Source organism: Cetorhinus maximus, chromosome 21, assembly GCF_964194155.1.
Source record: "Cetorhinus maximus chromosome 21, sCetMax3.hap1.1, whole genome shotgun sequence".
NCBI lineage: Eukaryota > Metazoa > Chordata > Chondrichthyes > Lamniformes > Cetorhinidae > Cetorhinus > Cetorhinus maximus.
The window spans coordinates 42209173-42226767 of NC_135899.1; the positions used below are offsets into that span (position 1 = coordinate 42209173).

The window sequence follows — 17595 nt, forward strand, 5'->3', positions numbered from 1 at the left end:
TGCAGTATCCAGTACCTTTAGCCGTTTCTTGATATCATGTGGAGTGAATCGAATTGGCTGAAGACTGACATCTGTGATGCTGGGACCTCTGGAGGAGGCCGAGATGGATCATCCTTCTGGCTGAAGATTGTAGCAAATGCTTCAGCCTTATCTTTTGCACTGATGTGCTGAGCTCCTCCATCATTGAGGATGGGGATATTTGTGGGGCCTCCTCTTCCAGTGAGTGGTTTAATTGTCCACCACCATTCACAACTGAATGTGGCAGGACTGCAGAGCTTAGATCTGATCCGTTGGTTGTGGGATCGCTTCGATCTGTCTAACACTTGCTGTTTATGCTGTTTGGCACGCAAATAGCCATGTGCTATAGCTTCACCAGGTTGACACCTCATTTTTAGGTATGTCTGGTGCTGCTCCTGGCATGCCCTCCTACAGTCTTCATTGAACCAGGGTTGATCCCCAGGCTTGATAGTAATGATAGAGTGGGGGATATGCTGGGCCATGAGGTTATAGATTGTGTTTGAGTACAATTCTGCTGCTGCTGATGGCCCACAGCGCCTCATGGATGCCCAGCCTTGAGTTGTTGGATCTGTTCGAAATCTATCCTATTTTGCACGGTGGTAGTGCCACACAACACGGTGGAGGGTATCCTCAATGTGAAGGTGAGGCTTCGGCTCCACAATGACTGTGCGGTGGTTACTCCTACATTCTGCACCTTTGCCATCCTCAGTGCTTCCTCCAAGTGGTATCCAATATGGAGGAGCACTGCTTCATCAGCTGAGGGAGGGCAGTATGTGATAATCACCCTGGGATCAGGCTTGTCCAGGGGTAATCAAAGCTGGGATCATAACAGAATTCAATTAATTCCATAATTGCAATTTCCTGCCAGCCTATAAAGATTGTTGATGAACAAATCCATGCTTTCACCTAGTCTTTGCTTTCTTTTATTAAATTTAATCCTTTTATTAAATTCTGACGGATGCTGAAATAAAAGTCAAAAGCTTGCAGGACTTCTTCGAAAGAAGTTGAAGTCTTATCAACACCCTGCCTTGCTATCATGTGTGATAGGTCCTGCTTCGTAAAGTAGTGCACTGACCTGGTCTTTTTGATCTTGTTGAAGCAGCTCTGTACCTGGTGAGCCTTCTTTTCCAGTTGTCCCAGTTCTGGGCCTACTGCAAGCCTTCTGCACTCTGAAATCGTTCTAGGAATGGTAGTGGAATTGTTCCTGTTTCTGTACTGCTGCTTACTGCTTCAGGCCTGTGCTCACTGCTCTCTGGTCTCTGAGTTTGTGTCTCAGCTTGTATCTGCTGCTCCCGCAATGTTCCGATGTCTTGGTGAGTCTTGAATTTATTTTTTCTTTTTGTCTTTCCTTTGAGGAGCTCTTTCCTTATGCCTATCCTGTATCTTTTTAGGGTTGGTGGGGTCTTTTACTCACTGCCATCATGTTTCATTGTGTGGTTGGGGTCTCAATGGGAGTTTTGGGGATTGTATATTCTCCCAAAGTATTCTGCTCGTGCCTGTAGTTTCTCAAGACCATTGTTCTTTATTTACAACAAGTATTTATACATTTGGACCCCTACACGAGGTTGGAGCTTCTCCTCCTTCCAGATCTCTCTTACTTCTCAGTCATGAGAAGGCCAGAGGTAGGAACACCACAAGGCCTCCACTGTATCTTCTCTCCTAATGTTTAATGTTCACACTGGATAGAAAAATATTGAAATAGCACAAACAATAGATGCAAACGTAGGATGCAAAACAGACATACTACACACACTGGCACAATATACAACCACAGTGCCTCTGGGTATTTGCAGAGTCAAGCGACACCAACACTGGCACATCATCCTCTTCCAACACCTCTCCATTGTCATCCAGCTTGGTGGGACAGCTCTCATCTGGTTCTTACCTAACTAATTATAGCCAAAGAAACACTTGCAATGTCTTCTCTTCCCATTCAGCTTTATATCTGATGTCCCCCAAGGATATATCCTTCACCTCCTACTATTTCTCATCCATATACTGCTCCTTGGGACATCATCTGAAAACAATGCATCAATTTTTGCCGGTATGCGCTCAACAGCCAACCCCACCTTACCATCACCTCGCTTAAATCCTCTGCTGTTGCTAAATTTTCAGATTCCTTACGCAAGATCCTGTATTGGATGAGCAGAAATTTCCTCAGTGTTACTGTCTTCACCCTCCGCTACAAACACTGCCCCTTAGCTACTGATTCTATCACACTCCCTGGCAACTGCCTGAGACTGTTCACAACATTGGTGTCATTTTTGACCCCATGAGTTCCCAACTACATATTCACATCATCACTCAGACTGCCTACATCCACCTTAATAATATCACTCGACTCCATCCGTGCCTTAGCTCAACTGCTGCTGAAATCCTCATTCATGCCTTTGTTGCCTCGATATCTGACTATTCCAATGCACTCCTGGCTAGCCTCTCAGGTTCAAACTCCTAAAATTAGAGATCACTAAAATCTCTGCTGCCTGAATCCTAGCTTGCACCAAGTCCTGTTTACCAATCTCCCTTCTGCTTACTGATTTACACAGGCTTCTGGTTAATGCCTCGATTTTAAAATTCTCATCTGCTTTTAAATTCTTGCATGGTCTCATTCCTCCCTATTTCAGTTATCCCCTTCAACCTCACAACCCTCGGAGATATCTGCCTCTTGAGCATCCCCCAATTTTAATTGCTCCACCATTGATTGCTGTAACTTCAGCTGCCTAAGCTCTGGAATTCCCTCCCTAAACACTCTGCCTCTCTACCTTTCTTTGCTCCTTTAAGATGTTCCTAAAAGGCTACCTGTTTGACCAAAGTCATCTGACTTGATATCTTCCTACATGGCTCATAGTCATATTTAACTTCATAACACTCCTAGGGGATATTTTACTATGTTAAAGGTGCTATATAAATATAAGTTGTTGTTGACTGCAACGTTGGTATCAGGTACAAATACTATGACTGGGTAAAAACATGCTAGCACATATCTAGCACTGGCATTAAGTAAAAACCAGAGCATTGGATGAAAATACACTGCCACTGAGTTGCAAGCTATGCCACCCATGACTTAATGAGCACCAACATTAAAAGTAATTAACTGCAAAGTACAAAGGGCTGTAATCAGTGAATCCATCACTGTGGGTGTAGGGCTGGTTCTCCTTTCTAGTTCTAGTTCTTTCGATTCTAATTTCGCTGATTAAGTGCACCCATAAATTTGAAGATGACAATGTGAAATCTGATAACATTTCGTAAATCAGTGTGCAATTCAGGAATAAAAGTCCTGGCAGACAAACCCACTGCCTCACATTTCACTCCTCCTGTGAAATTTGAGATACAGTTGAATTCAATAAACTGATTTTAAAAATTCATCAGCTGCCTTAAAGAGGAATTGTATTTCTTGAACAGCCACACACTTCTCAACCTCATTAATGAGGATCTCTCTGCTAGCCTTTGAATTCTGCAAGTCCAACTTTTGACCTTTGCCCACTTTTCAGACAAACAGGGGGATTACCTTAGATCTATCTCACTATGTAGAACATTCTATATAAGTAGGTATTCAGGAGGTTTGCACTTGTGAGCAGCTCGGCCTTAAATTAATCAAGTGTGCTTTTTGTTCATATCTTTCCCAAGCAGGGAGGAAGCAAGGTTTGTTTGGGACATAGGAGGATGAGGAATAAAACAATCCCTGCCATCCTATCTCAGTGACTGTCTTTAACCCTTACAGTACACCTGATCAGGTTCCTTGCTGTTAGCAAATACATTCTGATTCCTTCCCAGTTTTTGCATTAGAGGATGGGCTGACTTGTGATATAAGTGTCTCAAACTTCTGATTAAAGGTTATCAATAGTTTGAAAATCCTACCCTTGGATATCAGTTCAACTAATAAAAAAACATTTTATAAAGCAGATAAAATTGCTTTGACTCCTAACAGCAGAGTAGCAACAGATCACAGGTATGTGCAAGATTAGTGAAATGATTCAACGAGCAAACAGGGATCAAAACAGGTAAAAAGAGAAAAAATACATTTGAAATGCGAGATTAAGAAGCAGGAAGGCTAAAGAACAGGTTTAGCAAAGGAATCGGTGGTTGCCAGGGAGTGGTGTGAGAGTAATCAGAGTACCCAATGGGAGATGACAGGAAGCATGGAGTGAGAGTAATCAAAGCACACAATGAAAGATTGATAGGGAGTGGTGTGAGAGTAATCAAAGTACATGATGAGAGATTGACAGGGAGTATGGAGTGAGGGCAATCGGAGTACACAATGGGAGATTGACAGGGAGTGGTGTGAAAGTAATCAGAGTACACAATGAAAGATTGATAGGGAGTGGTGTGAGAGTAATCAGAGTACACAAGTAAAGATTGATAGGGAGTGGTGTGAGAGTAATCAAAGTACATTATGGGAGATTGACAGGGAGTGAAGTGAGGGTAATCAGAGTACATCGATGGCTAATTAAACAGATCATGCAGTGTGCAGTCCAAACTTTACTCTCCATATAAGCTTTCTACAAAACCAGTATTTGTTTTTAATGAAACATTGATCCTGGTCTTCTGGAGTGCCAGTAATCAAAATAAAAAAAATCCTTGGTGTCTGGGAAGTAGGTATAAGTGAATGACCCCCAGATATCATGGAATAGTTAAGCCTTTTGGAATTTTCTTTGTATTCAGAGCACATCCCTCATTTTATAGAAGAAGAAATCATGCTCCTTAATTATTTCTCACTGACAGGCAGCCACAAGTTGGGCTCTCCTTACTGTTTGCTGGTTCTAGCAATGCCAACACCATGTGGTTCCACAGGAAATACTAGGGATGTCAGACTAGCCTGTGAGCTGCTTTGGATCCACATAATCAGTGCAATAGCTGATTTCCCAGGCTGAACTGTTGTTTCCAGCACATTGCTAAACACAGTGAGAAATCATCATTTATAGCTCTCACCACTGACAACACACTCCTCCCATTGCCACTATTGCATATTAAACCAGACAAATCGCAGCCTCAAACTCGTGTTCAATGCCAAGCTGAGCTTCTGATCCAATATCTCTCTGTCTCTTCCTCCATTCCTACCTCAGCTCATCTGTCACTGAATCCTTCTTCCATCCGTTTGTCAGCTGAAGACTGATGTCCTGGCCAGCCTCCCATCCTTCATTCTCCATAAACTTCAGTTTTATCCAAAACTTTTCTGGCATTATTGTAATCTTTACAAAGTTCCCATTTTAAGAAGGATGTGACTGTTCTTGAGACGGTGCAGAGGGGATTTACCAGAACGATTCCAGGGTTGGGGCATTTTAGTTACAAGGTTAGGTTGGAAAGGCTGGGCTTTTCTCCTTGCAGCAAAGGACATTGAGGGGAGGTTTGCTGGAAGTGTACAAGATTGTGACAGCCTTAGATAAGGCAGATCTGCAAGGGGAATGTGAGGATAAACCTTTTTTACACAGTGAGTGGTAATGACCTGGAACTTGCTGCCTACAATGACGGTGGAAGCTGAAACAATCAACAATTTCAAAAGTAAATTAGATGGACACTTAAAGGAAATAAACTTGCAGGGCTACGGGGTAGAATAGGGAAGTGGGTTTGACTGGATTGCTCTGCAGGGAGCTGGCATGGACTCAATGGGCCAGATGGCCTCCTTCTGTGCCAGAAATGACTCTATGTCAACACTTACGCAATGGTGGTCAATACGGTTAACTTAGCTCTGCAGGACAGAGTCCATGATGAAAAGCTGCATTAAAAAACACATCTACATCATAATGCAGCATCTAATAGTAACATTTGAAGGTGTCAAAACATTTTACACTTACCTTTCAGAATGTTGCCAACTCCTCAGCAGGCTTCCCCCAGTGATCACGAGCTCTCAAAGGAGGTACGTTTTTTACAGAGCTTCCAAAACCCACACCAGCACAAGAAAATAGTGTAGGGAGGAAATAAAACTTTCCTGTGGTCCTCAAAATGGGGACCTCGACCTCAGAAGAGGTGAGCGTGTATTTTGTACCCAAGGCCTTCCCAAGCCATGTAAAGGTCACATGGAAATGGTGTCAGGTCGAGAAGGCAAAGGAAAACTGTTTCTCCAACAACAAAAAACCAAGTTCAGTGTTTCGTGACCCGAATCCCACCTCCACTGGGAGACAAAAATCTGGCCCAAAGATTCACATTAGCAGTGTTTGATATTACATGGTATAATATATATATCAGCTGATTTATCTTTACGCCACACAAATGTTTTGAGACACATTAATGAATCTCCAGGTGCCACACATGTACATTTCTGAACCAAACTTTATAAAAATATAATTAAGAAAAAGAAGCAACCATTCCCCTCTGCCTTTTTCCCTGTGAACTTACAAAGGAACTTTGCTGACAATAGGAAGTACTTTCTAATCGACCACAAGATTTACTTAAAGGCAAATAATCTCCATTTGAACTCAGGAAGTATGTATTTACAGCAATTTTAGGACTTTGTGGCTTTAAAAAGACAATTTAACCACAGTTCCAGCTGAGCAACAGAACACAGTGTGTGTATCTAGCTAAGAGGTTTGTTAGCAATTGAGCAAATATCCTCCATCTCCCTGATGTACTGGATTTAATTTTACACCTGTTATGTTCGGTATGGTGAGAAAGAAAATCTCCCTATGATAAAATTATTCAACAGCTTTGCCCTCAGGTGAAAATATCCAGTGTGTGATGATCCAGGCGGGTCTCCCTGCTCATCCACTGTAACCTTAACCTCAGTGGACAAACCACAAAACCCTGTGGGCGAGCACAAGAGCTCCTCCTGTGGAGTCTCAATCCCCATGTATTTCACAAGGCGGACTCAGCTAATCACAGGCTTCAAGATGGTCTCAGTAATCTGATTTTTTTCATTGGCCAGGATGTGCTGGTGTACCTTGAGGAAGTGTTAAATCTCCACTTTGTAATGAAACACTGACCTAATGGCTCGGATGAGTGTTTTCACAACAGGCTTTACATCTTCCATACTGATGTCACAGTGAAATGCCTTTTCATCATAGTTGTCATCTCCCACATTCTCAGCTAAATGAAAAAGCAAAGAAAGAGTTATCACAGTATGCTGAAACAGAGAAAGGAAAAAGAGACTTGCATTTCCACAGTACCTTTCATGACCTCAGAACATCCAAGGCTCTTCATAGTCAAAGAAGCAATTAGTCACAAAACAATTAAAGGCTTTTAACATAAGACCCACTTCAAAAATAATTCCTGATCGAGTTCCCAACTTTCCTCTTCCTCCCCATAACAACTGTGTGAGCTTGGCCACTGAATATCAATAGACTTTTCCACCATGGGGAGAGCATTAGAGAGAGGTCTGCCTTTACCCAAAGTCCACAGCTTGTTTTAGTCAACAACAGCTAAATACCTGGAAGGGACACTCTTGCACATCATGTTGACGGTGCTTTGGGCCTCATAGGGGAAGTAAATCACATTTGGTTCATGACAGCCTCAGACCCGTGCACCCAGGTTAAAGGGGCACCCCAACATGGCTTTTATGTCTTGAGATTTTTTCAAAGAGATATGGGAGGTGAAATTGGTCTCAGCCAGCCATGTGAAATGAGCTCATAGTGATTCGGCAGCTGATTTTTTACCATACCAGTTTGTTATTTTCTATTGACTTGGAAAATATTGCCAGGATTTTTAAGTTCAAACCAAGTAAAAGCAACAGGGAGTCTAAGAAATGAGTTACAAAGAGTCCCAAAACCTATGGTTCTGTGAATTTCAGTGGAAAGAAGATCAGGTGCATTGAGAAATGGGCAGCCGATTTGCTATGAGTCCGTTTCATGCTGCTGGCTTAGAACAATTTCTCCACCATTGTCTTATGGTGAAATTAGTACAGTTTGACTTCAGTGTTCATGGAGAAAAATTGGTGGACTCCCTGCCTCAGGTAACTTTCCAGTGACCTGGAATGTAGGGTGTGAATATACTTTAAATAAGAGCAGGATTTGAGCTGAATGTGATGTTCTCCATATAGAATAATTGGCTAATATTCACTGTCTAGGCTAACCCTTGATGAATGGCCATTCGAGTGACAATTAATATCCAGGGTGCGCAGAACTCATCAAGACCCAAGATGAAGCAAATAAGGAGCTCTCCCCATAAAGCGTGAGGATCCTGAGCAGCAATCCAAACATGGTACTACTCAGAATCAAGGCTAAAGGAGTAAGCCTCCCATTTCCCCAACAACGTTTAAAACCATAGCAGCCTTCTCCTGAACCACCCTTTAGTTGTGGTTCTGTTGATTTGTCCTTTAACTGCCAAATAATTGCAAGGTGAATTGAGTCACCATTGGATCCCAAAAAATGGTTCAGGGAATCAAATAAGTACCTGTAAAAGAGCAAAAAAGTGAATGGGGAAAGGGCAGTAAGATGTGATTAAAGTTGGTAGCTCCAATAAGAGCTAGCATCAATAGGCATAATGGACTGAGTGGGCTTTTTTACACTGCAATTTCAATGATTCTATCAAGGTTTACACTGTGAAATGGAGACTTAGCATTTCAGGTAGTCAATGTTGCGGCAAACACTCCCAAGCCAGGTACAGCATGGCCAGCTGCAGAATAAAGATATATCTTCAATGCCCCAATGAAATCCCCTAGCTTCACTCTCAAAAATACCTTCTCTACACGTTCATTCAGTGGGACAGTTCAGTGTGATAGGTCCCATAATACCTGTGACCCAACGGAACAGGCCAGTGTCAAGGCTGCTTGGAGCCGGTCCATGAACTGTGCATGAAGCTAATTAGGGCTGTAAAAACTGTTTAAATGAAAGGACCTGGGTGGCCTAACCTCCATCTCTCTCAGGCCACATCACTTTTCTCTTATTCTGCACTATGGGCTTAAAAAGATGATGCTCTACTGTCCCTGGACCCCAACCTCCATGAATGGGTAATCAGCATCTCGAAGGGCTGCAGCACTATCAAATTCCAGCCTTTGCATTGTGTTCCTCCCCTCTTCTGCTGGCCATCCCAGCACATCAGGCCTGGGTAGGGCCAGCAAACAATGGCATTATGGAGTTTATTCTTACTCAGCTACAGAGTGCCTAGGTAGCAGTACAGCATGTTATTGGCTCTAAGGTCTAACTTGGTAACTCAGGTAGCATTTCCACACTGTCTTTGAGATTTCTCTCTTCTTACTTTCCACTGTCGTTCTTGGCTTTAATCGGAGTGATGCTCGGAAACGGGTTCTGTCGTTGAAACTCCAACTCTTTTGCACCTTAGTCGGGCTGACCTGTGTCGCATTCTCCGTACTGGGTGAGCGCTGGATACTTGGGGTTGACGCTTGCTTGCTCCTCATACTCTGAATCCTTGGACTATTCATCTTCATTCTATCTCTGAAGCCTAGCTTCTGGTTACTGAAACATGGTAGAAAAGCATGAAAATCCTTGTATCCATTAAAATTCCTTAACCATTACAAAGCCAATGTATTTAAAAATATATGTTTATATATTTAAAGTATATTTATACCACACATGTAAATATGAACAAAATAATTTAGAAACAGGGAAAGTTCATGACCATCAAGGAGTCTATTCTTATTGTGATTAATCACATCCACTTATCTTCTCAACGTAACTCTATTAAGTCCAGAAACATATCACATTGTCTGATAATTTATTTCAAAACTCAATCACTGTTTATGTGAAAAAGTTCCCCATGACTTCCCTTCTTATTCTTAGCATCCTCATTTTTAACCTGTCTCCACCTGAGAGTTTAACCCTTCACCACACTTTACTAGAATCATCTTCACAATCTTCAAATCTTCAGTTGGCTGAACTTCCAGGCTAATCCTTTCCAAGGAAGAGCTCCAATTTCCATAACCTTTCTTCTGGACTTAAAATTCCTAAAAAAAATGTTGAAGATAAATTTCCAGTCTTCATATTTATGATGCCAAAAACAGGTCAACTTGTTTAAAATATTTGAAATGTGTGGTATAAGTAGGATAGGATCTGAGCAGCAGTGAGCTAGAATGTTTATCTTTGCTATAATAAAAGAACTGAAGAAAAGTCATACGGACTTGAGACACTGACTCCGTTTCTCATTCCACAGATGCAGCCAGACCAGCTGAGTTTTTCCAGCGTTTTCTGTTTTTATTTCAGATTTCCAGCATCTGGAGTATTTTGCTTTCATTTTAGTGTATATCTTTGCTTTCATGTTTGTCCTTAATGCACTTGTTTACCAGTTTGTCTCACGTCCCAAGGTTTCTATCCTGGATCATCACTACCCAGGATATAGCCTTAGTTATGTTTCAAAATTACAATTTTATTCAAAGCTTTGGAAGCATAATTTAGTGTTTTACTTTGTTTACTTTATTGGAAATTGCTGAACAGAGAGACATGTTGCCGAGGCTTTTTGTCTTGCACTCATCAGGACAAATGCAAGAATGCCAAATTTCAAAGGATCACGACAATTACAGGAGAAAAGGGGTGCTGATTGATTGACAAGTCAACTCTGATTGGCCAATGGAGAAAGCAACAGGGACTATAGGCTCCCTATGCTTTGGGGTGATTTTTAAAAAAGTACAATGCTTGAACATATTCCTTTTGTTTGCAGAGAACGGGTAAGAATGCATGTCGCTTCTAGCAAGTGTTAATGACCCACGTTACGAGCTTGACTGATTATCTTAAATTGGTTGTGAGTGTCGTTATTATCGCATTCAGGATTTTTCAGCAAGTGCTGCCAATCGTGGTTCTCTGCAAACAAAAGGAATATATTCACACCTTGCGACTTTTCCTAAATTACCTGAAAGCATGGGGAGCCTACAGTTCCCATAGCTTTCTCTATGCAACGCCTTGGCCAATCAGAGTTAATCAGCACCCCTTTCTTCCTGTCCTATAAACTGTCTTGATTGCTTGAAATTTGGCATCCTTGAGTTTGTCCTGATGGCTGCAAGATGAAAAGCTTCAGCAACATGTCACCCTTTTCAGCAATATTCAAGTTCTCTACGACCAACCAGGAAAGACAATCTCAATCACATGCACCAACCAGGAGAGAGTCTCAATCACACAGGCCAACCAGGAAAGAGTCTCAATCACACCGGCCAACAAGGAGAGAGTCTCAATCACATGCATCAACCATGAGAGAGAGTCTCAATCACACACACCAACCACGAGAGTCTCAATTACAAGCGCCAACCATGAGAGTCTCAATCACAAGCGCCAACCATGAGAGTCTCAATCACAAGCGCCAACCAGGAGAGAGTCTCAATCACACAGGCCAACAAGATGAGAGTCTCAATCACATGCATCAACCATGAGAGTCTCAATCACACACGCCAACTAGGAGAGAGAGTCTCAATCACATACACAGCAACTAGGAGAGAGTCTCAATCACACACACCAACCAGGAGAGAGTCTCAATCACACACACCAACCAGGAGAGAGTCTCAATCACACACACCAACCAGGAGAGAGTCTCAGTCACACACACCAACTAGGAGAGAGAGTCTCAATCACACACACAGCAACTAGGAGAGAGTCTCAATCACACACACCAACCAGGAGAGAGTCTCAATCATACACACCAACCAGGAGAGAGTCTCAATCATACACACCAACCAGGAGAGAGTCTCAATCACACAACACCAACCAGGAGAGAGTCTCAATCACACACACCAACCAGGAGAGAGTCTCAATCACACACACCAACCACGAGAGAGTCTCAATCACACACACCAACCAGGAGAGAGTCTCAATCACAATACACCAACCAGGAGAGAGTCTGGCTCACACGCACCAACCAAGAGAGACAGTCTCAATCACACACACCAACCAGGATAGACAAAAACAGAAAATGCTGGAAAAACTCAGCAGGTCGAACAGCATCTCTAGAGAGAAAAAACAGAGTTAATGTTTCGCATCTGTATGACTCATCTTCAGAGCTAAAGAGAAGTAAAAATGCAATGAAATTTGTACTGTTTAAAGGGGGTGGAGCAGGTGAAGCTGGATAGAAGGCCAGCGATAGGTGGGGGCAAAGCGGAGATTGCCAAAGATATCATGAACAAAAGGACAAAGGGGTGTTAGTGCTAGCGGTACTGGCTAAAGGAGGTGCTGCTGGTGGCATTAAGGTCAAAAAGCAGAATGCGATAACAGCAGGACAAGTGTAAGCACTCTGGAAAAAACATCAACAAGTGACAGATGGCCCCCAGTGAGGGTGGGAGTGGGGGACGGTGGTGGGAAAAAGATTGAAAATAGGATAAAAAATGGGGATAAAACAATGGACTGAAGATGTTGAACTCAATGTTAAGTCCTGAAGGCTGTAAAGTGCCGAATCAGAAAATGAGGTACTATTCCTCCAGTTTGTGTTGGGCTTCACTGGAGCATTACAGGAGGCCAAGGATGGACATGTGGGCATGAGAGCAGGATGGTGTATTGAAATGGCAAGCGACAGGAAGGTCTGGGTCATGCTTGTGGACAGACCGAAGGTGTTCTGCAAAGCGGTCACCCAGTCTGCATTTGGTCTCTCCAATGTAGAGGAGATCGCATTGGGAACAGCATAAGCAGTAGACCAAACTGAAGGAGGTGCAAGTGAGGCGTTGCTTCACCTGAAAGGAGTGTTTGGGCCCTTGGATGGTGAGGAGGGAGGAGGTAAAGGGGGAGGTTTTCCACCATCTGCGATCGCATGGGGGGCGGGGGATGAGGTGTTGGGGGTGATGGAGGAGTGGACCAGGGTATCCCGGAGGGAACGGTCCCTACAGAATGCCAATGGTGGGGTGAAGGGAAGATGTGTTTGGTGGTAGCATCATTTGGTGGTGCTGGAGTTGACGGAAATGGTGGAGGATGATCCTTTGAATGCAGAGGCTTTTGGGGTGAAAAGTGAGGACAAGGGGACCCTATCATGGTTCTGGGAGGGAGAGGAAGGTGTGAGGGCAGAGGCGCCGGAGATTGGTCGGACATGGTTGAGGGTCCTGTCAACCACGGTGGATGGGAAGCCTCAGTTAAGGAAGAAGGAAGACATGTCAGAAGCACCGTTTTGGAAAGTGGCAGTATCGGAACAGATGCGAAGGAATTGAGAGAATGGAATGGAGTCCTTACAGGGTGTGAGGTGCTGTAGTTGAGGTAGCTGTGGGAGTCAGTGGGCTGACTAGGCTGGGTTTTGCTTTTATGCAACCAGGAGAGAGTCTGACTCACATGCACCAACCAGGAGAGAGTCTCAATGACATGCACCAGCCAGGAGAGAGTCTCAATCACATGCACCTACCAGGAGAGAGAGTCTCAATCATACAGCCACTAAACTGGAAACAGGATGAATCACACATGAGCAAAATGAAACAGGAAATGGATTTAATCAGCATGTGATAAAGAATTGAGTTTGATCACAAGTAATATTCAAAATGGCCTCATCACATGTGGACCAAACAAGAGAGAGGTTCAATCACCCTAGCCACAAATGGATAAACGCTTGATATGAGAAAACCAGCACTGGATTCCGTCATATATGCAGAACAGGAAATAGAATCGAACATGCTTGTGCAAAACAAGAAACGCAATATTTCATATTTAATTAAAATGGCAGGTGGGCTAAAACAGACAGATGCCAAATTGACTCAATTATATGACTGAAATAGGAAACAGGTTCAATCATAGATAGGAAACAGAATACAGGCTTATCAAATGTGGAATTCTCTGCCACTAAATGTTGCCGAATAAACTAATACATTATTTTAAAAGAAATGATAGTTTCTTGAAAAATATTTAAGGAAATGGGGAAGGAGAAGAGTGGGGTGAGACTGGGTGGCTTGTGGGAAATACCATACCAGATTCACTGGGTTAAAATGGCCAGTTCCTATGTTGAAATATTCTTTGACTCTATAGCATATAGATGGAGCCACTCTTGAGCACACAGGCAGCAACAGGCAAATACAGCTGGTAACGGAATAGTGCACTGCTGGTTCCATAATGGCATAAAGCCAGTCCCGGAATGGTGTAAAGCCAGGCCTGGAATGGTGCACTGCCAGTCCCGGAATAGTGCAGTGCCAGACCCGGAATGGTGCACTGCCAGGCCCAGAATGGTGCACTGCCAGGCCCAGAATGGTGCACTGCCAGGCCCAGAATGGTGCACTGCCGGTCCCAGAATGGTGCACTGCCGGTCCCAGAATGGTGCACTGCCGGTCCCAGAATGGTGCAGTGCCGGTCCCAGAATGGTGCACTGCCAGGCCCAGAATGGTTCACTGCCAGGCCCAGAATGGTTCACTGCCAGGCCCAGAATGGTGCAGTGCCGGTCCCAGAATGGTGCAGTGCCAGGCCCAAAATGGTGCCGTGCCAGTCCCAGAATGGTGCAAAGCCAGTCCAGGAATAGTGCACAGCTGGACCTGGAATGGTGCACAGCCAGTCAAGGAATGGTGCAAAGCCAGCCCTGGAATGGTGCAAAGCCAGACCCGGAATGGTGCACAGCCAGACCCGGAATGGTGCACAGCCAGACCCGGAATGGTGCACAGCTAGACCCGGAATGTTGCACAGCCAGACCCGGAATGGTGCACAGCCAGACCCGGAATGGTGCACTGTTGGTCCCGGAATGATGCACTGCCAGTCCCGGAATGGTGCATAGCCGGACCCCGAACGGTGCACTGCCGGACCCAGAATGGCACAGAGCCAGTTCCGGAACGGCGCATACCAAGTCCTGGGGTGGTGCACAGTCAAACCCAGAATGCTAGAGGTGAGATACTGGCAGATATTTGTAGAATGGTACATTAGCCAATATACAGTTATACATCCAGGCTTATAGATTACACTAAGTTAAGAGGGACAGTATGGGTAGAGTCATAGAGGTCTACAGCACAGAAAAAGGCCCTTCGGCCCATCGAGTCTGCACCGGCCAAACAAGTACCTAACTATTCTAATCCCATTTTCCAGCACTAGGCCCATAGCCTTGTATGCCATGGCATCATAAGTGCATATCCAAATACTTCTTAAGTGTTATGAGGGTTTCTGTCTCTACCAACCTTTCAGGCAGTGAGTTCCAGATTCCCACCACCCTCTGGGTGAAAAAATTCTTCCTCACATCCCCTCTAAACCTCCTGCCCTTTACCTTAAATCTATTGATCCCTCCACCAAGGGGAAAAGTTCCTTCCTGTTCTACCCTATCTATGCCCCTCATAATTTTATACACCTTAATCATGTCCCTCCTCAATCTCCTCTGCTCCAGGGAAAATAACCCCAGTCTATCCAATCTCTCCTCATAACTAAAACTCTCCAGCCCAGGCAACATCCTGGTAAATCTCCACTGCACTCTCTCTAGTGCAATCACATCCTTCCTATAATGTGGATTCCAGAACTGCACGCAATACTCTAGCTGTGGCCTAACCAGCGTTTTATACAGTTCCAGTATAGTTGTTCAGAGAAGGTTCACTGGGCTGATTCCAGGGATGAGGAGTTTGTCTTATGAAGGAAGATTGAACAGGTTGGAGTTTAGAAGAAAGAGAGGTAATCTTATTGAAACAAATAAGATTCCGAAGGGCCTTGACAGGTGAGATGCAGAGAGGATGATTCCTCTCTTGGGGAAATCTGGAACGGGGGGCACAGTTTGAAAATAAGGCATCTCTCATTTAAGATGGAGATCAGGAGGAATTTCTTCTCTCAGAAGGTTGTTAATCTTTAGAATTCTCTACCCCAGAGAGCAGTGGAGGCTGGGTCATTGAATATATTCAAGGTTGAGTTAAACAGATTTTTGATCTACAAGAATGTCAAGGATTATAGGGAGCAGGGAGAAAGTGCAGATAAAGCCATAATCAGGTCAACCATGATCTTAAGGAATGGCAACGCAGGCTCAAAAGGCTAAATAGCCTACTCCTGCTCTTATTTCTTATGTTCCGATGTTCTCTCCCTTGCCTCCTCCACCGTCACCTCCAACAACAGATGTGAAGAGCTCACAGACTTCTTTGTCACTAAAACTGAGACTATCCGATCATATGCCTCGGCCACTTCCCTCTCTTCCCCCAGCCCACTGGGTCAAACTTCCTCTAAGGTGCTCTGCCCTTGCTCTGAACTCACACCTTTCTCTAGTTTCTCTTCTATCTCCCCTCATGCCCTCGCCAAGTCCATCTTGTCCATGAGATCCACCTCCTGCTCCCTCAATCCTATCCCCACTAAATAGCTGACCACCTAACTTCCCTTCCTGGCTTCCATGTTAGCTGATATTGTTATTGGTTCTCTCTTCTCAGATATTGTCCTTCTCCCCTTCAAATCTTCCTTCAACACTCCTCTCATAAAAAAAAATCTCTTGACCCCTCTGTCCTTGCAATCCACTGCCCCACTTCCAACCAGCCTTTCCTCTCTAAAGTCCATGAACATGCTATTGTCTACTAACTCTGTGCCCATCTTTCCCAGAACTCCATGTTTGAATCCCTCCAATCAGGTTTCCACCCTTGTCACAGTACTGAAACTGTTCTTGTCAAAGTCACAAATGGCATCTATCACAGAGTGACAAAGGTAGACTATCCCTCCGCATCCTTCTTGACCTGTACTTTCAGCCTTTGAGACAGTTGACCACACTATCCTCCTCCATCGCATCTCCACCGTTACCCAGCTGGGTGGGTCTGCCCTCACCTTGTTCCATTCTTACTGTTCTAATCATAGCCAGAGAATTACCTGTAAAGGCTTCTCTTCCTGCTTCCATACTGTCACCTCCAGTATCCCTCAAGGATCTATCCTTGGTCCATCTTATTTCTCATCTACATGCTGCTCCTTGGTGACATCATCTGAAAACCTAGTGGCAGGTTCCACAAGTACATCGACAACACCCAGCGCTACCTCACGATCACCTCTCTGGACCCCTCCATTGTCTCTAAATTATCAGACTGTTTGTCTGACATCCAGTACTGAATGAGCAGAAACTTCCTCCAACGAAATATTGAGAAGACCTAAGTCATGGTCTTCAGTCCCTGCTTAAACTGCATTCCCTTGTCATTGATTCTATCCCTTTCCCTGACAACTGTCTGAGATTGAACCAGATTGTTTGTTTTTGGCGTACGTTACCCCTAGTTGAGTTCCTAACCACATATCCATGCCATCACTAAGAATGCCTCCTCCATAACATTGCCTGACTCCGCCCTACTCCAGCTCATCTACTACAGAAAACCTCATTGATGCCTTTGTTACCTATGTTACCTGTAGTTCACATCAACTCCTGTTCACCCATCACGTGTATGCTCTCTGACCCACAGTGGCTGGCGTTATTTTCTAATCTTTCTATTGCCTCATTCCCCGTCTCTGTAACTTCCTCCAGACTTAAGACCTTCTGAGATACCTGTGCTCCTTCAATTCTACCCTGTTACACATCCCTTTGTTTAATTGTTCTATCATTGGTGGCTGTGCCTTCAGCTGCCAAGGCTTTAAGTTCTGGAATTCCCTCACTCAACCTCACCTGCTCTCTACCTGGCTTTTATCCAAGACATTCCTTAAAACTGCTTTGATCAAACTTTTGGTTATCTGTCCTAATCTCTCATGTGGCTTGATGTAAAATTTTTGTTTGATAACGCTCTAGTGATGTACCTTGGAATGTTTTACTATGTTAAAGGTTCTACATAAATGCAATTTATTCTTGTTATGTTAAAGGTTCACAGGATTTACTTGCTTCAGAAGGCCAGTCGGT

At 43.9% G+C, this 17595-nt stretch overlaps 1 protein-coding gene across 1 annotated transcript in view; it reads right to left on the bottom strand.

Moving 5' to 3' along the window:
• The window catches only part of kcnq4 (potassium voltage-gated channel subfamily Q member 4), a 596979-nt gene that overhangs the window by 43553 nt on the left and 535831 nt on the right, over positions 1 to 17595 (bottom strand). Inside the window, exons 10-11 of the mRNA XM_078566896.1 lie at positions 9145 to 9362; positions 6936 to 7038 (exon numbers count right to left, since the gene is read on the bottom strand). Coding sequence (XP_078423022.1) covers positions 6936 to 7038; positions 9145 to 9362 — 321 coding nt within the window. The remainder of the gene's footprint in view (positions 1 to 6935; positions 7039 to 9144; positions 9363 to 17595) is intronic.